Source organism: Zootoca vivipara, chromosome 13 (genome assembly GCF_963506605.1).
Source record: "Zootoca vivipara chromosome 13, rZooViv1.1, whole genome shotgun sequence".
Classification (NCBI taxonomy): domain Eukaryota; kingdom Metazoa; phylum Chordata; class Lepidosauria; order Squamata; family Lacertidae; genus Zootoca; species Zootoca vivipara.
The window spans coordinates 10547522-10570109 of NC_083288.1; the positions used below are offsets into that span (position 1 = coordinate 10547522).

At 44.6% G+C, this 22588-nt stretch overlaps 2 protein-coding genes across 2 annotated transcripts; both read left to right on the top strand.

Annotated features, from left to right (window-relative positions):
- The first annotated feature begins 75 nt into the window (after positions 1 to 75).
- Positions 76 to 14070, top strand: RETREG3 (reticulophagy regulator family member 3). Its single transcript, XM_035135094.2, has 9 exons — positions 76 to 332; positions 4298 to 4404; positions 6129 to 6159; positions 8010 to 8136; positions 8699 to 8783; positions 9108 to 9245; positions 9668 to 9750; positions 10233 to 10365; positions 11321 to 14070. Exons 1-9 carry the CDS (start codon positions 76 to 78, stop codon positions 11767 to 11769), a joined length of 1410 nt encoding a protein of 469 aa, XP_034990985.1. The 3' UTR covers positions 11770 to 14070.
- Positions 14071 to 15660: 1590 nt separating this feature from the next.
- PSMC3IP (PSMC3 interacting protein) lies at positions 15661 to 21833 on the top strand. Its single transcript, XM_035136403.2, has 8 exons — positions 15661 to 15801; positions 16965 to 17080; positions 17757 to 17846; positions 18058 to 18169; positions 18360 to 18505; positions 19094 to 19147; positions 21148 to 21207; positions 21388 to 21833. Exons 1-8 carry the CDS (start codon positions 15765 to 15767, stop codon positions 21442 to 21444), a joined length of 672 nt encoding a protein of 223 aa, XP_034992294.1. The 5' UTR covers positions 15661 to 15764; the 3' UTR covers positions 21445 to 21833.
- Positions 21834 to 22588: the final 755 nt, after the last annotated feature.

The following is a 22588-nucleotide window of genomic DNA, read 5'->3' on the forward strand; positions in this document are numbered from 1 at the left end:
TCCGTTGGTGACGGAGAACGATGATCCTCCTCCGCCATCTGCGGGTCTCCCGGTGACGCGGGGCAGAGAGGAAGGATGGAGGCCGAGGCGGCGGCGGCCGGAGGAGGCGGCGGCCGGAGCGGCGAAGGCTCCCTCAGCAGTGGCGGCGGCGGCGGCGGCGCCCAGGCCCCGGCGGCGTCGGAGCGGGAGCGGAGGGTGCGCGCGCTGAGCGCCTACCTGAAGGGCCGCCTGGGGCCTTACGAGCCGGCGCTGAGCGCCCTGCAGGCCACGCTCGTCTGGGAGAGGCCGGCGAGGAGCGCGCTGGGCTGGGTCGGAGCTCACGCCGCCTTCGGGTGCGAGGGGCGAGGGGGGTCGGGAAAAGGGACCTCTAGGAGGGATGAAGGAGGCGAGGGGACGCGGGCGGGAAACGGGCTTGACGTTTAAATCCGTGTGGGGTGGTGCTTTTCCTTCTCCTGCGCTGCTTATTAGCAGTACCTGAAGTATCAAATCATGTGGGAATATCCTTTCAGGGGTTTGTTTTCGTTTTGGCGGGGGGTGTCGGGTACCTTTCCATAGCTGCCAAGTTTTTCCTTTTCTCGCGAGGAAGCCTATTCAGCATAAGGGAAAATCCCTGTAAAAAAGGGATAACTTGGCAGCTATGTACCTTTCCCCCTAAAGTCATGGAATTGCAGGGTTGGGAAGGATCCTGAGGGTCATCTAGGCCCACCCCCTACAATGCATGAGTCTTTTTTGCCCAACATGGGGCTGGAACCCACGACCCTGGCATTAACCCAGCCAGATGGCAAGGCATAAATAAAGCATCATTATAATCATCATCCAGAGGCTAGTGCTTCTCAGACTGAGCTATCCCAGGTTGCTGTTTAATTATTAGCACTAAGTTATCATTGAGTGGTGTGGAAGCAGGCTGCATACCTCTTTTGAAGTACTCTTTTAGCCTCGTTTCGCAGAACTGCAGAGTTGGAAGGGATCCCCAGGGGTCATCCAGTCCAGCCCCCTGCAATGCAGGAATATTTTGCCCAAGGTGGGGCTCGAACCCACAGCCGTGAGATTAAGAGGCTCATTCTCTACCAACTGAGCTGTCCTGGGTTGTTAGTTATTATAATTGCAATTATATGCTTATTTATACTGTACCCTCCACCTTTTCCCCCTGACTACAAGGGCCTTCGAGGTGGGCTATCCTGCCATACAATAGGTAGCTTAAACTCTCCCAACGAAACTAGTCTATGAAGAGGAATATCCATTACGTTTTTATGAAGCATGGTGATACTCTGGTTAAAAGTATGGCTTATGTGGCAGCCTTGGTGGGCTCTGATCTCAAGTGCATTGTCAAGGAGCCTGGCTAGTGGCTAGGAAGATAGGGACTTGGTGGAGGCTGATCCATTTGGGGAATGGGGCACTGCGCCACCAACCTCAGGCTGGTCTCAGTGAGCTGCCACTACCAGCCCATCACCCTTCTTACCACCAATCCAGGGGTTGGCAGCTTCGTGAAGAATTTGTAGAAAACATAGAATTGTAGGGTTGAAAGGGACCGGTCCAGCCTCCTGCAATGTAGGAATCTTTTGCCCAATGTGGGGCTTGAACCCAAGATCCTGATGCTATTGCCCCTGCTAATCTCTCCTGTTTGCACGCCTGTTGTCCATTTTGAATAAAAAAGCAAAAAGTAATGGACTGAGGGCGAGCTTCTCTCTCCACCCTCCATTGTGAAGACAACTCTGCTTGCTAGCTAGCTTGCATCTAGTGTTTTGACATCAAGGCAGTATATGGGATTTATGGCAATAAAAGCCTTCCTTGTGTCCAGAAGTGAGATTTGAACTGATCTTATTTTTGCTTTAGTATTTTTCCTAGCCAGAAAGTTCATTGCCAGCAGAAGTCATTGCCTCGTTCTGTTTTATAATGTGGGTTGTTAGGCAGGTTGGAACATGCTGAATTGACAGTTGAACAGTTGCTCTCTGTTATGAATCATGAGGGCTAGTGATGGGTGTGCTGGCCAATCCTGCACTTGGAAACTTGATGGAGATGCTTGGATACTGCATGGGAAAGTTAGGATCTTAGGCTTTCCTAGTCCTTCACCCAGCATCAATGGGCAAAGCTATGACCCCCCCCCCTCGGAGGTTCAGGTACCCTTTATAGAATCACCTTCAGTTTCTTAGACTGATTATCAACCCAGCAGAGCAAAGATTTGTCCATGACCAGCCAAAATCTGCCTCTTATGTGGCCACTGCCTGTGCTTCCAGAAAGTGGTTCTAGAGAGCCAGATTACAGACTTCTGATCCCCTGTTCTTGAGCAGGCATAGGCAACCTCGGCCCTCCAGATGTTTTGAGACTACAATTCCCATCATCCCTGACCACTGGTCCTGTTAGCTAGGAATGATGGAAGTTGTAGGGCCTTGATCTGGAGGGCCGAGTTTGCCTATGCCTGTTCTAGAGAGTAATAATAATACAATAATAATAATTTATACCCCACCCATCTGGCTGGGTTTCCCAGTAATTGTGTCTTATTGTGATAGGATGCTTCTCAGAGCACCAATCTGCTATGGCTGCAACAGTGTTTTTAAGGGAACAATAGGAAGTGTGTAGTCCCCTGAACTGCCTTCATGTGAGCATCAGCATCTACCTGCTGACCTGGTACTTCTGGAAATAAAATGTTCAGTTGCAATTAATAAAAAGAGAGGATGAACTGGGGAACCCTGGTCTACCCTGCTCTCAAAGGGAAATTTCCTGATGCTTGATAAAATCTATTGTTGATAATGTATTATTATTGGGTGAAGTCCTGGGAAGATTGCTTTAAATGCACACACATTTTCTTTGGTTGTATTTATCAGCCAAGTAATTTGTATTCTGGAAAACAGACCTGAAGTGTGTTAATTCCATAGGTAGGACACCAAAGAAAGATTGGCATTGTTCTTGATAGGAGCCTGAGGTCTTCTGTGTATCTTCTTGCTAAGTACTGGTGTCTAATTGGGTCTCATTGAAGAGCCCCTTATTACATGCCTCAGTTTGATCATTTATATCATTAGTGCTACAAATGGCTTGGTAGCCCACTTTCTCCCAAGGGCTGGTTCTCATTAAATGATTGAAAATAGCCATCTGTCTCTGATTCGGGTGGATGCAGCTCCTTCCCAACAATACTGATTATATTTGACTAATCATTGCAGAGAAAGCACACAGCTCTTATTCAGTGAGGGAACAAGCAAGTCTTCAAATCTTTCGAAAAAAACAGAACCTCTGAGCTCACATGTCATTTTGTGTGTCAGTGCTGAGTGGTTCTGCCTCTCACTGACTTAACAGGCTTCTTGGCATTCACTCTTGATAAATTTAACAGACTGCAGCCATTCAACAAGGCTCAGGCTTAGTTTACCAGAAATATTAAGACTGCAAAATCCATCGTAATGTATGTCTATCTTGAAACATAATGACAAGGATTTTGTGTTGGCTGCTTAGTGTTTCAATTTGAAAAAGTGTAATCATTCTTTGTATGCATGGATACAAGGTTATTTACATGTTTACATTTATGGTGAAAATAATTTTGACTATAGAAAGCTGTGTTAACTCTTACTCACATTTTACAGTTGTAGATTGATCTTAAATAAGCTTTGTAGCACTGCAGATTTTGCTTCTGGTTATAATTGAGTGACCATTGACGAATACTTTCTAAATGCCTGATATGCTGATAGATACTCATTTGTTTATAATGCCTATTAAGAGAATTTGTTTATAATGCCTATTAAGAGATAAATAAGAATAACATGAGGAGAATACACACACCTCTTGCTGTGGTCCATAGGCAATTTTAAGGTTTCTCCCGCTTCTCTGCAAACTCCTGACATTTGCTGGTGAACAATTTTTCTCCCCTTGATCTTTGTCTCTTTAAACATTGTCTTGCCAGAAGGTACAAGCCATTGTAAACTGGTTCCTGTCCATAGCAACCCATATGCTTAAGATTTCAATATAATGATAATAAAAAAGCTGCAGCTGCCATAAATGTCAGTTTCCTTCTTGATTGGCAGAGTGAATCAGTTTTCAGATCAGTGATCAGAAACAGAATGATATCTGGTGGATATCATAGAGGTCACACACACAAAATCCTCTCTCACACATTATTTAATAATATACTCCCAAGAGCTGTTGTGATACCTTCCATTCCTTACTTGTTGTTTTCTAACCACTTCCTGCCAATCATAAGGCAATAATTATTTATCTTGGGCTTCTCCTGCTCCATGGCCTAACATCAGCTCTTGCTTTTAAGGTAACATTTCTAGAGGATTATTGTGTACTGACTAGCTTTATTTTCCCTCAGGTTTTTTGCTCTGACGTCTCTTCATCTGATATTCTTGGTTGCTTTCACTCTGATACTAATTGTGTGTTTAGATCAGTGGAAGAATAAAATATGGCCTGAAATAAGAGGTATGTTTTCCCCCACTTGACCCTTGAATTCAGCTGTGGTCCCTTCCCCTACCCCCATTTCTGAACTCAAGAAACTGCAGATCTCATTAATCAAAACAGTCATTGGCAAGGATCTTGTAAACTGGATGTCTTCCTAGTTGAAATGAATGTTTAGGAGTTGATAGCGTTGAAAAGACACCCTGGCTGCTCAGATGGTGGGAGGAGGAAGAGCAATTCCACCATAATGAAACTGGTGGTTTAGAAAATTGGGATTTGTATTTCAGGTGGCTGCATTTTCACTACTTGTTCATGTGTAGGGGCTTTGCTTTCCAAGTTCACTTACCCAGATCTCAGATGTTCCAAAGATCTGCTTTTGTTCTCTAGCTCCAGAAAAAGCCTTCTTATTCTAAAGGCGTATTTTTTCTTATTGGTTATAGAGACATACAGTCCAGGCTTTAGTGCATCATTAAATTGAGTGTTGAACTAACATCTTGGTGTATATCTTAAATTATATTTTAGTCTGAATGCAGTCAAGTCAATTCAACAATACCATAGTATAATTTCTTAGGGAGGTAACCATGGTAAAAAAATGTCTTTGTTGACTATAGTTGTAGAAAGTTGTATTCATGAAGGATGGAAGAATAAATTAAAGCAGTAGTTTTAAAAGCTTAATTGAAGACTGAAACCTGATGGTTTTTCTCTCTAATATGCTGGAGCTGAGGAAATATTTGATTTTTAAAAAAAACTTGCTTGCATTGTGAGAACTATCATCTTAGATAAGAACTAAAAGAGTATTAGTTCAGGTTGCACATAATGCTAAGCAAAATCATGGTTTAATGCAAGGCCGCAGGTCATTGGAGAGGAGATTGTGGTTTCTTGTTCCTCCAGTCCTGCTGCTATGAGCTAAGCCATAGTTTGGCTTAGTACAGGCATCCCCAAACTTCGGCCCTCCAGATGTTTTGGACAACAATTCCCATCTTCCCCGACCAGTGGTCCTGTTAGCTAGGGATCATGGGAGTTGTAGGCCAAAACATCTGGAGGGCCGCAGTTTGGGGATGCCTGGCTTAGTATGTCATCCAAACCCAAGCTTGTGGTCTGTCTCCATCAGATAAACCATGAGCTGTAAAACAAGCGTAAACTTGAGTTACATTTTGTGTCAGACCACGAGCTTGATTTCAAATTACATGAATTACTGAAGGCAGAGCAAAGTGACCATAATATCTTCTCTGGCAACCCACACATTTGCACTAAGCTATGGTCAGGTTTAGCATTACATGCTAACCAGATCATTGGCTGCTAGCCACCTCCACCCCCCAAAATCAGGCTGCTATAATAACAAGTGCATTACAAGAAGCTATCTTAAGGGGCAGTGTTTTCATTTTTAAATACATCTTTAAATATATTTGCAGATTTGTAAACTGCTTCACAAACAACAACAAAATAGTGTGCAATAAAATACAAAATGTTTGCATTTGTAAACTAAAGGCAACGAAACTTTCTACAATTGTACAAATTGCATTTGTACAAAATTACAAACATAAGAAATAAAAAAGTTGAGTTTATAAAAGTGGGGGCACAGATTTGGATAAAATACTAAGCTCAGGATGTTTTTAGTTGCAGGCTGTCAGTGGGAAACCAATATGTATGCAATATTCTCAAGTCATCTGTGTATTTTAATTATGCAGCAAAGAGTTTTCCCAGGCATTTCCCTCACAACTAATCCTGATCTGTCTTTAATGTTTTAGTAGCAAGACCTGATGAATTAGACAATGAAAGGTATGAAAAATTAAATATCCTTTTCTTTGTAGCATGTCTCATGTTACATGTGCTTGTGTGGCCTAACTGTAATGCTTTTTGATAATTTAAACCTTATTGGCAGTGGCTGGATGGAAGGAAAAATCCCTTGCTCCTAAATACTTTTGCTTACCTACCTCTTCTCATTGTTTGTAACTAAGGCTGTAATCCTATGCTTGCTTGGGAGAAAGTCTACTGCTACAAAGTAGGTCCCAGAGTAAGGTTGCAATTCTGTGTCCTATTGCAGTGAATAGGACTTCATTCTGAGTTGACATGTAGAGCATTGTGAAACCATTACAGTAGTACCTTGGTTTGCATACGTCTTGATTTTTTTTGAATTACAAACACGTCAAACCCAGAAGTGTGTGTCCCTGTTTGCAACCTTTTTTTGGATTACAAACCCCCCCCCTTTTTTTTGGAGGCCCCATTGGCCAAAGCATGCTTTGGGTTACAACCTGTTTTGGTTTACAAACAGACCTCCGGAACGAATTATGGTGTAAACCAAGGTACCACTGTATTAGGATTAGGCTGCAAGCTACATAAATCTGAGACCTTGAACTCTACATGCACTAGGTTCTTAGTATCCCCAGTTTTCCTTGAAAAATGGGTTGAAAAGCTGGGGAAATCCAACCTGTTCACTGCTCCTTAATCTCTTTGAGTGCACATGGAGATTTAAGTACTTATTAACACCCTTTAAACAGCCTAATTGTGAATACATGTGAGTGGCTTGTCTGCCCTATAGAAGGTTGCCTCCAGTGACAAATTCTTCTGCACATATCCCATTGAAATGAATTGAGAAAATCTCATTTACTTCTGTGGGATATGTGGTTTGGGAGTGTCACTGGTTTACAAAGGGTTCAAATTAAGCAAGTGTGGGTGTGAAGTTCAAATGCAGGGTCCACTTATTGCGTGTGAAACGTGAACCATGAGCAGCTTCATTGAGGTGGAATGAGAAGAGGGCTATTTTAAAACTGCAGTAGGATCCATTTCTTGATACTTTATTATTATTATTATTATTATTATTATTATTATTAATACCCCGCCCATCTGGCCGGGTCTCCCCAGCCACTCTGGGCGGCTTCCAACAGAAGAATAAAACACAATAATCTATTAAACATCAAAAGCCTCCCTGAACAGGGCTGCCTTCAGATGTCTTCTAAAAGTCTGGTAGTTGTTTTCCTTTTTGACATCTGTTGGGAGGGCGTTCCACAGGGCAGGCGCCACCACCGAGAGGGCCCTCTGCCTAGTTCCCTGCAACTTGGCTTCTCGCAACGAGGGAACCGCCAGAAGGCCCTCGGTGCTGGACCGAAGCCATTTAGGGCTTTAAAGGTCAGCACCAACACTTTGAATTGTGCTCGGAAATGTACTGGGAGCCAATGTAGGACCGGTGTTATGTGGTCTCGGCGGCCGCTCCCAGTCACCAGTCTAGCTGCTGCATTCTGGATTAGTTGTAGTTTCCGAGTCACCTTCAAAGGTAGCCCCACGTAGAGCGCATTGCTGTAGTCCAAGCGGGAGATAACTAGAGCATGCACCACTCTGGCGAGACAGTCTGCAGGCAGGTAGGGTCTCAGCCTGCGTACCAGATGGAGCTGATAGACAGCTGCCCTGGACACAGAATTGACCTGCGCCTCCATGGACAGCTGTGAGTCCAAAATGACTCCCAGGCTGCACACCTGGTCCTTCAGGGGCACAGTTACCCCATTCAGGACCAGGGAGTCCTCCACACCTGCCCGCTTCCTGTCCCCCACAAACAGTACTTCTGTCTTGTCAGGATTCAACCTCAATCTGCCTCAATTAGCAAGGGTAAGATGTCGTTTTTGTTCTCCCTCCAGCTGGGGCTACGTCCACCCCCGACTGCTAAGTGTGCCTGAACTATGTCACTATTTGGCAGAAGGATGGGTCACAGGAGACAGCTTCATGAGGAACCTGTTGGGCTTCAAAAGGCAAAATCCGGGCAAGGTGAAAAGCAATCCTTATTGGTACTAGCCATCAGGGAATGGGTTGGAGGGTTTACCCAGAGCAAAGAATAGCAGCAGTTTGAATTTCCCTTTCATTTATGTGGAGGTATAATCCGCCTGTAACTGTGTACACAAAGTGCTCTGTACAGGTGTGCTTTCCTTACTGGGAAAGAAGGAGAATGGAGGATTGAGAGGCAGGTACAAAGGGGAAGAGGAATAGGATGCCAACATGGAAAATGCTGCAGCCATCCTATTAGATGGCGCTTTCATCAGACTGGTCTTGCTTCCACCTACATTCCAAAGTAGAAATGCTGCCCTGATTCTGTCAAAATCACTCCAGGGCTTGGTCCAAAGGCAGCTGTGGCTCATGAGATTCCTCCCTCCCCCTCTCCTAACGCTTATGCAAGGCTTCTCAAGCAGAATTCCTCTGTTTTGGTCTCTGTTCCCAAGCAGTGAGCTTGCTGGCAGCAGGCAAAGTGTGTCTGTATGCTCTTGAGCCGTAGGAGCCACTTTGCTCACTTTTCTTAATTCGGTAGAGACTAACTTTGGGTTTTGTTTTCTAGTTCTGCCTTCTGGCTTGTGGCGTCCTCACATTTTTGGCTGTGTTGGGCCAGTACATTCCAGGTGTCTGTCTTGCCTATCTAACAAGTGAGTATCTGTGTGCCAGGCGGGGATTGGGCAACAGAGTGCTCTTCACTTGAAAGTACAGAGCATTTGCAAACAATGTTATTCTGAGCTGTTCCAACTCAGTTGCATTGCAAACTCGTGGGTACATAATGTCTATTATGTGGTTTACAAAAAACAACAACTACAAAGTGAACAATAAAACCACAAGCATATTATCTATATGTTTAGATAAGATCTGTATGTATGATACAATACACGATATCTCTGTTCTGTTATATTGTATCCCAAAATGTCTTCTGAGAGTGTTTATTGAACACCAACCCTCTCATCATCCTCTTCCTGCAGTGGTTTCCATCCTTCTGTGGCCACTTGCTGTTTACCACCGGCTGGGTCACCGCCTGTACACCAAATTGGAGCCAGCTCTGCAGCGGCTGGACTTCAGTGTTCATGGCTACATGATGTCCAAACATAAGGAGAGGCAATGTAAGTCTTGTGCAGGGCTGGTACTAACTCACCCACTTCTTGTCTGCTACCTCTTTTTGTTGGTGATGTGAGGAACCTGACAAGATCGGATGGAAACACTGAATGAATCAGTAGTTACCTAAGAATGTTCCTCACATCCCTGACCACAGTTTGTGGGGGGAGGAAGGGAATGAGCATTTCCCACAATTGATGAGCAATTGAATGTCCGAAATGTTTCTAACATGGGACCAGAATTGTTGCAGTCCTAATTAGGGCACAGTGGTCAGTTAGCACCCCTCCTTGCCCTCTGCAGCCTCTGGTTTGCAATCCCAACGTCTCCTCTCTGGATCACACCTGTTTCTTCTGCTTGGCTTCTTTATGGGCATGCAGACTTGTTTCCTTCCCATTTATAACTGCTATTCTGTGCTCTGTTTTCTCTGCAGTACGACACCAGATGCTGAGCCGGCATGCTGCTAGTGCTGATGGGAGCGACAGTGAAGAAGAACTTGCTGCTTTCTGTCCCACGGTAAATAGGGCATGGATCTTGTTAAAGAATAGGGTGCTGCTAAGATTGGAGTGGGGGACGGTAAGCAACAAGGCGGCCTGTGAGTTTTTACTCATGGTCAAACTTGCCTGATTTCTGAGATATAGCATCTCCTGCTGGCTCTATTCTTAACTTGAATATGAAATTATTTTTTTATAGTGCCATTGGATTTCCCTCATTACATCTACATTTCATACTTTCAGAAGCAGATTTAGACGTTTTTAATTTTGTAAAACATTTTTTGGGCAACACTTGGGTGGCTGTAAAATGAAGTAAAGAGCTCTAGAAAGGAAATGAAGAACTGGAGGGCAGTGCCTGGCTTTCAAGTTCCTCATTTCCGTTGCTGAGAGGAATGTCTCTGGGTCCATGTGGGGTTGAATGGCATTCTGGAGGTTTGTGTGCTCTCCAGTAACCCAAAATTACCTTGCTTAGATCTTTGTTTTTATCACTTGCTTCTTTTCAAGTTGGATGATGCAATAGTTGCCAAAGAGCTGGCTTTCTCTGATTCGGAGCACTCTGATGCAGAAGTATCCTATACTGAGAATGGGACATTTAATCTCTCACGAGGTCAAACCCCCCTGACAGAGGGATCTGAAGGTGAGGGCAGCTATTATCAAAGTTATTAATAGTTAGTTGCTACCAAATAACATACTGTATTAATCATACTGTTGCAGCTGTTGGTTGTTGGGATAAAAAAGCAAGATATCAGAACCTCGATAAAGTGAGACCAGCCAGGTACTGTACAACACTGAAGGTTTCATAGAATCATAGAGTTGGAAGAGATCACAAGGGCCATCCAGTCCAACCCCCTGCCAAGCAGGAAACACCATCAAAGCATTCCTGACAGATGGCTGTCAAGCCTCCGCTTAAAGACCTCCAAAGAAGGAGACTCCACCACACTCCTTGGCAGCAAATTCCACTGCTGAACAGCTCTTACTGTCAGGAAGCTCTTCCTAATGTTTAGGTGGAATCTTCTTTCTTGTAGCTTGAGTCCATTGCTCCATGGTCCTAGTTTGCCTTGGTCCTGCTCTAAAAAGCTTGTAGTTTACGTTGAATGAAGCAGACAAAGATTGGTGCAGGGAGAAGTTGAGTACACTGGTCCACTGAGTGACAGAACTTGGAATTTTATTCTTTGAAATGGGAGCTTTCAGTCCTCAGCACCTTCAGTTGAGGGCTTTCTGGTGTTAAGAGTTAGAAAGGCTTCTGCCTGTCGGATTGTTTTAAGATCCATTTGCCAATTAAGAATGCCAGGACCTAGATAGAGTTAGTTCTTTGTTCCTAAAATTCAATTCTGAGGTCTGCTGCAGTACAGAAGCTTTGTAAGTTTTCTCTCTCATGCAGAAGAGGCAGCTCAGTCAAGTATTTGGGAATAGGTTTCATAACTCTAATTTTTTACTCAAACCCCCCCCCCCCCAACATTATAGATCCCTGTGGGAAGACAATACAGTTTTAAAGAAATTATTGCCTGTTTTCTAATAGGAAGTTAGACTGCTTAGTGGTAGGCAAAGAAACCGAGAAATGACTTTTCGCCAAACTAATTCTCTCTCAATAGACTTTGATGGCCACAGTGACCCTGAGGAATCCTTTGCCCGAGATCTTCCAGATTTCCCTTCCATCAACCCTGAGGTCACAGGTATCGATGATGAAGATGATACCAGCATAGGCATACCAAGCCTTCCCTGTCGTGTACAAGGCCAGGAAGAGCTGCGAGTTTCTCACGACCGGGAGGAAGTGACCTCAGATATCCTAGGTAACCTGCCATTAATGCACAACCTCACAGATGACTTGGCTGGCTTTGTAACCAGGGGAATGATCCAGCTGGCCTTGTCAGGAGCCTCCCAATCTGGCTCCATGCCTGGCAACAGACGGCAGCAAAGTGCCAAGGCCTTCCTCCGGACCTCCAGCTCGGAGCTCGATACAGATGCTGAAGGAGATGACTTTGAACTGCTGGATCAGTCAGAGCTGAATCAGATGGATCCATCCAGTTCCCGCGGCCAATAAACAGTTGTCGTCCCTTCCCTGCTGTGGCTCTTCTGTCTCATGGAGCACAGATGGAGAACCTTGTGCAGGAGTAGGATAATATCCCATTCTTTGATGTATAGCCTGATTGGGGCAAATTTGGAAGACAGTGTGAATTTTCGAACAAAACCCTTCTGGTGCAGAATCGGAAGATATTTGTTGCTGAACCTGCCATGCCCTTCACCTTTCTAGCTTGCTGTGTGTGGCACTCTTTGTTCAAAGCCAAAATGTCCCGCTGCTGTGGTTCACGTTCCAAAATGGGCCTTGGAAGACAGATCTCAGCTTGTGTTTAATGCAACAGAAGTCAGGTAACAGGAATTGGCTCTTATTTAAAAGCCAGATAAAGAACAAGTTCTAAAATCTCTCAAGTGATGGAAGTGACTTGTGCCCAGCTGCTGATTGTAAGGAAATCTTCAGATGCAATTGAGTGTACCTCGTGTTATGTTTGTTGTATGGGACCCTGACATCTGCGAGGTATTGAAAGCAGCCTCTATCCCCAGTAAGCATTTGCACGTAATGACCCCTAATCCATATATTTTGAACTTCTGGAGCTCTAATCTGGCTCTTCTCGCACATGATAATAGCAATAATATTTTGGTGGGTTGGACACTCACGCAAACAGTTACACAGTCACACACACACACACACTTTACTATTAACTATTTCAGAGAAGTTCCCAGCACTAAAAATGCCCTCCACCCTGCACCATAAAGGTTTGGGCAGAAGCAACAAAAGATTTGGCTCCTAGTTACCCTCTGTCAGTCACCAAAGCCAGCACCTATGCGGGAACCATGAACATGCTTCCTCACTAAACAGTCTGCAGTCTGTAGTGGCAAAGCTCTGTCAGTCTGACGTGTCCCTGCACTGGTCATTTGACACCCGTTTCAGAGTTCATGGATGTTTTATGCTCTCATATGGCCCCCTCTTTTTGAAGAAAACAATATTGCTACTATGAATTTTTTTTAGCCTAGGATCACAGATGAAAACTAGTAGCAAAGCCAGATTCCTAGGGCCTGCTCACCCACAATATGTGCAGTTTTGCAAGTAGAGCATAAAAGTGGGGTTCACGGCTTCAGAATATTTCATTAGAAAAAGCCTCTGATAATACAGAATGAGACTACAGTATATCATCATTTCTGTGGATCTCTGCAATCAGTATGGTGGCAGCATTGTTTTGGCTAAAAGTATTTGAAGACCAAATTTAGATTGGCTCTGTGACTGATTTATGGTACCAAATTCCTATATCTTGGTTGCCCTGTGTGGATTGCTGTGAAGATGGTGCTGTGTTCCTCTAGAATAAACCATTTACAAATGGCATCTGGATATTGCTAATGTTTTGGTGTGGATTTTCACAGGACCCCTGATACCTGTTTCTCCTTGTTAGCTATGCTGGTATGATTTTAACCAGGGTCTCAGACCTGCAAACAACCTTCCCAGAACATACTGTGTGGAGCTGGGTGCTGCAGCTAGTCAGTTGGTGATCCTGGTGCTCCATACCTTCCCTTATAGAACACCACATCCAGACTTTTTGGGTTTCTATACAAAAAGATTGGAAGAGTGTACCGTAGAAGTAATTATTCTTGGTGCAAAGCCATCCTGATAACCCTCTGTGGACTGAAGAGAGACTTGAATAAATGCTGTGCTTTTACTTTTAGTTTTATTTAAAAGGTTTCCAGCCTACGTTCACAACTTGTGAAACTGCTGAACTGAAAACCATCTTGAATACCTGCATATCCAATTAGCCTTCTAGGTTCTCATAGTTCCAGCTCAACCTGCATCCTCTTTCAGGCTCTGTAGTTAGGCGTTTACATATTTTTCTGACTTCGCATCTGAAGACCTCTGTGATACGCTGCCTATTGTTTTCTTGGCCAAGCAGTAACGTGATGTAGATGCTATATGCCTAAATAGCACGTTCTTGCAGAAAAGACTCAAGAGGGTGGTGCTTTGTATATTTGAAACAGCTTGGTTTTGGTAGCATTTGTGTGGCAATATCATGGTGTTTAACTGCCTTTTTTAGTGTTTACAAATCAGCCAATATTGTGGAAGTTTATTGAGTAATTTGTCATCTTGCAGAAGTTTTTAAAATAAGATGCTGATAACTTTTGAGGTGGGAAACTGACGTTATTTCATTAGGTTTTGTGTTACGTGGATTAGAACAAGATTTTAGTGCAATAAAACAACCATACCTTACCCACTGTATCAGTACTGGGATGATACTTTTTTTTGTTTTTATTGAGTGTTTCTTTCTGCCCTAACTGGTGCAAAATAAAGAATTTGAGACACGCCCGGTTTCTTGGTTTCTTCAGTACTACAATTATAATACAGAGATACTGTATAATGGGGCATGGGCACACATGCAAGCCCTATCTCTAATGTCCCTAATGGACTCATTTTTAGATGTGCAAAGCTCTGCAGAGGGCAACTCCCTGTGATTGAGAACCTGGCTTCAAAATGCTTAGAAACCCTTAGCAGAACTTGAAGCTACAAGTGCAAAGGCCAATGAGGAGCCCAGGGACATTGCATGCATCCCTGCCCCTATCTAGGGGTTTTAGACATGTATGTTCAGGCAAGTTGCCTGTTTGGTTTCCATACTATTCTATAAAATGATTCAATTACTTTCCCTGTAAGATTAGAGGAAGGAAATTCCAGATCATGGAATTTTCAAATCAGGTGTTAATGCATTTCTAGCACTCCATCTCTCATGCAGGCAGGGTTGGAATGCTTTTTAGTTGTCTCGATTATTATTTTTCTAAAACTGAGTTGAGACTTACTTGTTCTGATTTGTCCTGTTCTATCTTCACATAACTCACTTTCTACCAAAACTTCAAATCCCTACACTGAGTGCTAATGGCAGGCTTTCCTGGCTCAGATCAAGCAATAAGTAGTATTGGGCCACTGGCCTTGCCAGGACTGAAGATGCTTGGATTGGCTTCACTCAAGCCTCAGTTTGGAGTGAGGCCAGGTAAGTGAAAATTTGCACAGGTGCATAATATTCAACACAAAAAAGAACAGCAAGACCACCCCCCCTCCTATAGTACTTTTAAAATGTCCTGCATAGGTTTTGTTTGGTTCTGCCAACCCACACAAAACAGGTATATTTATTTATTTTAAAAGCCTTTCTAAACCACTTCATTTTTTTGAAATCTCCAAGCGGTACTTACACTATGACCAATATTAAAAACAATATTCATTATAACAGAAGTGCAGACGATGAATCAATAGAATGGTATGACAACATCAAAGGAAATAAAATAGATTCAGGGGGTTCATACGCATTAATCAGGGTCCAATCTTAAAGGTCAGGGAAAGGTTTAACAAAGTGCTGTCTGACAAGTAAGGTGGCAGGTTTTGGAATAAGTCTTGGCCGCACTTTCATTCCGACTACCGCAAAGTGTACGGGCTAATAAAGTTTTTTTAAAACAGAAAAAAAACAACCCTTCAAATTCCTTTCTCCTCGCCTTGCCATCGATCAAATGGTTACTTTCGTGCAAGTTAGAATAATTTCCCCATGCTGCCAGAATTTATTAAAGACTACAGGAATTACCGGTAGTGCAGTCCAGCCTTGTAAATCATTCTAAACGCCTTTTGAAATGGTAACATCAACTCCCTGAAATTAGACAAGAGCCTGAACTTCCTTGTCTCCGTGGCTGCCTTTTTGCGAGCAGGCGGGTCCCCCCCGGTCCCCCCCCCCGATTCCTGCTGAGGCCACCAGCCAGCTGCATTTACCCCGCGAAAACTGCATTTATCCTTGTTTACTCCCGCGAGCCCGGAAGCCAGGCTGTGCTTATCCATCTACAATTATAGCTCCGTGGTTTCCCAGTACGCCCTCCCTCTCCTGGCCCGAACGCGCTCCCGGAAGCCGGGCAGGGCCTATCCATCCACAGGTATGGTTTCCACTGCGCCCGCCTTCCCGCCCTCTTAGCGGCAAGCTTCCGCTTCCGGGTTTTTCCGGTAGGGGGGTCTCCGCCGTGGCCAGGATGAGCGGAGCAGGGAAAACCCGGGAGGGAGCTGCAGGTAAGGCAGTGCGGGTGGGGAGAAAGTGGGGAATCGAGGGGGAGGCAGAGGAGGTGGGGAGAGAATGAGCGCGAGCGTATCGCCGCTTCTAGGCCGCGGCTCGGGCCTTCCCTCCGGTCCTTTGCGTTGCTAGGCAACGTCCGGGCCTCTCGCCGCAGGCCTCCCTCGCCCGCGGAGTCCGGATCCAGGCCCCTTCTGGCGGTGTGTCCGGAGACCTGTTACCTGCTTTTTGCCTTTCTTCAGGCGCCAATTCTCCCGTTTTCTGGAAGGCCACAGAGGCTGCGTGGCGATTATTATCGTTATTATTATTATTATTATTATTATTATTATTCATTGCATTTGTATACCGTCCTTCATTTGAGGGCCGCAGGGGGCATTACCAACTAATAATAATGATAAGTAAATAAATAAAAGAACAACAAGAACAAAACAAAACAAAATACGTAACAAAGGAACAAAAGCAAACCCATAACACCCTCCTTTAATCAGCCAAAGGTCTGGTTATGAGGAGGAGGTTGCGAGAGCTCCAGGTATAGGGCGGTATATAAATTCAATAAATAAATACACGGAGGGACATTTTCACCCGGCGCCTAAAGATGTATGATGACGACATCAGGCAAGCCTCCCCAGGAAGAGTGTCCCGCAAAGGGGGAGCCGCCGCTGAAAAGGCCCCGTTCTTGTGTTGTGTATCTCTCAAGGAGGGGTGGGGGGGCGCCCAGAGAAGGGCCTCGGGTGCTGATCATCGCAGGATCTGGGTCTGTTCATGTGATGCTGGAGCAGGTCCTTGGGATGAGCTGAACCAAGAATGGAAGCCCTCGGTCCTCTCTGTGTGTGTTTATTATTAGTTGGGGGCAACCCAAAGCAACTTGCCAACAAAGAAATAAAAAAAACTCACATTGACACATTAAAACCAGAGTGGGCGGGGGAATGCATCAATACGTATTTGTTAACCACCACCTTTCCTTCCTATATAAACATGGCCATATACTGAGGATTCCTCCTATTCTTTCCCACTGCAGTTCTTCCCAAGTTGCTGTCATTGGCAATAGAAGGGCCTGCTTTCTGCACTCTTGATGGAATAGCCTTGAACGCCATTTTCCTTTCTCTCCCCATCCCCATGCTCCTCTTTCATTGATTCGCACCGCGTCTTTCTGTTTCCAAAGGAGCTGGAGAAGGTGCAGCTGCCATCCTGCTACGTTACCTCCAGGAGCAGAACCGGCCTCACAGTGCTCAGGATGCCTTTGGCAACTTGCAACGAGAGCATGGCCTGGGCAAGACGGTGAGAGAAGATCTTAGAGGTGAAGGTGTGGGGGCTGTATCATCCACCATTAGCACAAAAATAGACATGTGCATTATCTCTCAAAAGCTAAGCACATTCTGTATACCTTTCAAACGCCTCAGATTATGTTGGGTAGTCCCAGTTTGATACTGTCTTGATTTTACGCAAATCTGGCAGATATTTTGTACTTCACAATGCCGGACATTCAGTGGTGTGAACCATCCCTAAGGTAACTGACTGGCTGAGATATATACTTGTTTCTCTATAGAAGTTATAAATTCAGCTAAGTTTTGTCTGCTTACAGCAGCAGTTTCTTATCATGTTATACAGTGTAGTTGCAGCATGGGAGGTTGGCTGTAGAAAATCTCACACTGTGCTTCCTAGGATATTGGGCTCTACAGCTCTTCCCACTTCCACAGCTTACTGATTTTTCCCTGGCTACTACTAGATAGCAGTGTGAGTTGTCAAGTACAGTATCATGCTGGACTTTAGAATTCATGTTTAGTAAGTCTCCTTTGATGTGCAAGTATCTTGTGGGAAGGGGAGTCCTAAAAGTTGTAATTTTCAGTTTTTGTTGCTTGACAAAGATACTTGGATGCGCATACAGAAGATCAGTCTGTCCACTTCACAAATATCTTGTGAATATTTTTTTCTCAGTCCATTCTTGTTTCTTTAGGCTGTAGTGAAGGCACTAGAACAGTTGGCTCAACAAGGGAAGATCAAAGAGAAAGTGTACGGAAAGCAAAAAATTTATTTTCCAGATCAGGTAAGGGAAATGCCTTTCAAGTTCTATGGGAAGTAAATATTTGCTCACACCAGTAACTGAAGCAAACTATTAAAAAGATTTTCAACGACATCTGTGTAGGTTGAAATGTAATTGCTGGGCAGGGAAGTAGAGTTTGTGACATGGTAGCAATTTTATCCTCCGTCTCATTGGTCTTATTATGTTAATAACCCTCACGTCTTTGGTCATGCAGGATCGCTTTGGTAGTGTGAATGACTCGGAGCTCAAAGGCCTGGACAATGAGATTTCGGAACTGTCTTGCAAAGTACAGACCCTCCAACAGAACTGTCGTCATATGGAGTCAGGTGTGTTCAGGCAGGTTCAGTCCGTCTGCTGTGCTAGCCTTTGCTGAGTGAGTGCATGTGCGATTGAGCACTTGAACAGTATGGAGCCTTTGTGATATGTTTGTATCTGAGCCATAGTACACAGAATGCCTAGAGTCCTTCCCACTGACCGATGCCATCTCAGATGTTGTAACTAGCAATTCCATTCCAGAACTGAAAGAACTGAAGGGCTCTATGACAACCCCAGAGATGGTTAAGGAGATTGAAGAGTTAAAAAAAGATTGTGCCAATTATACAGAGAAACTGGAGCGAATTAAATCTGCTGCCAATCATGTGACTCCTGAGGAGAAAGAAAAGGTAATGGAGCTGCCAAGGGAGAGGCCATTAGTGGAGACTGGCACGGTCCAGACAGGTATAGTTCTTTCTGGGTGCCCTGCCAATCTCTGCCAGCCATACGCAGGGCCCCTAATGCTGCTGAATTTTCAGCTAGCCTCAAACACCAAAGGATGGGAGGACTCCAAAATGCATACTGTCATTCATTCATTCATTTACTTTCCTGGGATCTGGGCAGTCCCAGCACTCATCCTGTACCTAGAGCATTGAAATGGGGATAAATGTTGATTTGTCTGGAGTTGTCTGGCAATTAATCAAATCAAGGCAACCAGTGAGCACATGTTCTCAGGAGCCTTTTAGCTGTGGGGCTTGTTTGAAATTTCACCAAAGCAATTTTTGTACTATGGATGTCCTTACTCACAAGGTAAACAGTCCCCTCTGTAAAAGCACAGCTGCTTGCCATTTCTGGGATTCTTTCCCACCCAGAAAGCTTGTGCACACTCTGTCCAACACAATTGTTGTGGTTTTGGTTCTCACATCATAGCTGGCTGCGTTCCTGGCCATTCGGTTGGGGACTGAGTGTAAGAATTGTTTTCCATTTGCTTGTTGCAGGTGTACAATGAAAAGAAGCTGTATTGCAGGGAATGGCGTCGCCGGAAGAGAATGGTAAGGCAGCTTGTTTTTCATATAGGATGGAAAGAATTAATGGTGCGCACAGCCCCAAGGGCAATTTTTAAAATGCTATTGTTTAGATCAGAGGTACTACCCCTCCTCCTCCCTAACACCCCATACATGTTGTGTTGTAGTAGGTTGCCCACCTTTGGTCCCCACCCTTTACTCAGCTCTCACCTGTGACTCTTAGAAGATGTCAGCATGCAACAGTGGCCACATGCCAGGAATGGCTTCAACTGGCTGGCTAAAGCAGGCAAGAGTGGCCAATTGGTCTCAAACCCTCTGTGAGTTAGGGACTTCCCCTGCATGAAAAGACAGGTTCCGGCGGATTGAGCGGACAAAACCAATAGTGGGTTCAAGAAGGTGGTTTCTGCATGTGCTGCAGAGGGAAGTGAGGGGAAGATGGGGCTTGTCCACCTGTGAAGGTAGCCCACCTAGGAGAAGGAAAACTCTGATCCTAAACCTCTGCTGCCTTATGAGGTATCTTTGGAAGAAAAGGCTAAATAGCAAACCCCACACAAATCCAGAGTGGAGTCCCTAAGACGGTTGGACGGCACCTTGTACGTCTCCTTCCGGCAACTCCTGCAGCCAAGCTGGTGCTGAACGTGATGCTCTCTTTTCTTTTGGACCACATCAGCAAGGTCAAGAGGGGGATCTTATCACCTGGGCTGCCCATGAGCTCAGGTTACTTTGGTGCTGCTGATGCAGAAGTTTCATCCCCAGAGGTGCACTCCATTGTCCCTCTCTTGAGAGACGGATGCCAACAATTGTTTAGTTCTGTAACTTCATCCATCCAGATGTGCATAGAATATGCTATACACATGTGATAGGTGCTGCGCAAGTCTGGAAAAACAAAAAAGCAAGGCCCTACAATGTTCAAACTTCGTTGCCCAGTTTAATCTGGTTGCAACATCCTTGAAAATTCTCGCTCATTATGTTTATTGTCCCTGGGATTGTGCTTTCTGTTGAACACTTGCTAACCTGTGGTGGGAGCTATGAGGGGCTGTGGTTTGCATGTCGTTTTGCACCATGTCTTCCTTGCCGAGGATCTTGCCCACACACATGAATAGTTATTTGCTTATGAAATCTCTTTTCTTCAGTTTGTTTCCTTATAACTCCTTTTAGGTTTGTAGCTGAGCGCTATACCAGACAGTCCAGTCGGCTCTTTTTTGTACAGTATTTTGAGCTAAATCTTAATTCTAGGTTTAGTCGCTATAGTCTGCTGAACAAAACAACAGGTTCTGGTTTTTAAAAAGAGAATGCCCGGGAATTTCAAGTTTCAAGATGGCTATGAAGTTTAGACCTTTTGTATTTCTCATTGGCTCAGCATTATAATACTAAGCTAAACCTTTAGCATGATCCCGCAAGTGTGCTGATGTGATGCAAGTTTAGAAAATCACAGCTGATTTGATCCTTCCCTGCTCCTTCCACACTACCAGGAGCAAAACCATTGTTTGGATCCCCATTACTTCTGAATCTGGTCTCCAGAATGTTAAGTCAGGATCATACCTAGAAATGGAAAAACCTGGAAAAAACCCAGGGGAAACAATATTTTTTCCGTTTGTTTTTTTCTGGAAAAATGGGGGGGGCAGTTTGATATAGTTTGAATATTTCACACACTTTTCAACATTTTTAATGGGAAAAAATGGGGGGGGGACTGATTGTTGTTTTGTTTGTTTGTTTCATTTTTTCCGGGGGTTTTCCAGGCCTTCCCATCTCTAATCCTACCAGACTGTTGTATGCTGCACTATTAAGTACTCTGAGGAGGGTGTTCTTCAAGAGGTTGAGAAATACGGAATAGCTTGCTGCCATTGTTCCTCCCAGCTACAACTTATAAACTCAACCGTGGCTCCTGAAATATTTAGGCTCATCTTTTTTGGGTAATTTTTGTCTGTACCATCAAGAGGGTTTGTTTCTGTCTACCTACACTGTGGTATAATTCTGTCTTGGTTGAAGGGCCAAGTAGCCAAGTGTGTTTTGACTCTCTCCAACAGGCAACAGAGCTACTTGACGCAATCCTGGAAGGCTACCCCAAAAGCAAGAAGCAATTCTTTGTGAGTACAAACCCAACCCACCTGCCACTGAATGACATAGCCACATAACAGTGGGTTGAGCAGGCTTTTCTCGGCGAGCTCCCATAATGCATTAGTCCAACTACTGCGCAGAGGTGGGATATAGGATGCTTCTGTTTTCCTGCCCTGCATCTTAAGGAGTCTGTGTTGTCCTTTGTGCAGGAGGAAGTTGGCATTGAGACAGATGAAGATTTCAATGTTACTTTACCCACCGTCTGAACCCCAAGGCTTCCCTGTTTTATGAAACTGTCACCTACTTAGCACTCAAGTTTCAGTCTTACATATTCCACATCGCTGTATATTTTTGAAACTACGTTTGAGTTCATTGGAGATAAGCAGACCCTGCCTACTGCACTATTATTTCTTAGTTCCAGCACCTCTCCCCTGGCATGTCGGGCTAATTGCCATTTTGTTCTTAAAGCTGTTAGTCTCACTACACAGGACTGCTGATCAGCACTTGAGAAAATTGTCTGGGGGTGGGGTGCGGGACACAAAATAAAATACTTGAATTAACTCTGAAGGCTGTATCATTTTTCTCTGTTTGTAACCAGCCTGCATCCTGTATAGATGGTGTGTTGTGCATATTAAACCCTCCCAGCTCCTTTGCATTCTGTGTTTAATGCTTCTTCTGTCTGCTTTGGGGAACTTGTGCTTCGTCTAAACTATGCATTGGGAGGGGTGGCTGAATATATATATATAAATTGGCTTAGTTATAGACATATGTGGTTGAGATACCTCAGGAAGGTTCCTTTGAGATTTTAACTATAGAAATATTTTTTGCAGAGCAGCATTTGTTTGTTCGCTTAAAACGGGTCAGCAAGGCTTACCGGCCATGAGCCAGATTGTCCGTGGGCCGGACCAGCACAGCGCAACACCAGAAATCATATCTGCAGCACTGGAAATCACTTCTGTGCATGCCCAGACGCCAAAAATCACACCTGTGCAGAAGCGATTTCCGGCATCTGGGCATGCGCAGAAACAATTTCTGGCGCCGCTCACCAAGTCGCTGAGTTTAGCACAGTGCGTGGGGGGATTCACCGAGCAGGCATCTCGGTTCGGGGGTGGCTCGTGGGCCGGTGAAACGGTCTTCGTGGGCCGCATCCAGCCCATGGGCCGCACGTTGCCGACCCCTGACTTAAAAGGCTGGTGTGTTTTTAGCCTAAGATAGCCTGACTTGCGCAAGTAACACTTGGGGGTCTAGAGGATCGCTCCATCTCTCACTGAGAAGAGCAAAATGCTGGAATAACTTTAGTGCTGGAACTCTCAAGGTATTCTGGGCTGGAATGTTGTGTTGGAGAAACTCGTTTCTGAAATTTAGCTTTGTCTATGTGTGGCTGAAAACAAACAGGCAAGCACAGTCCAG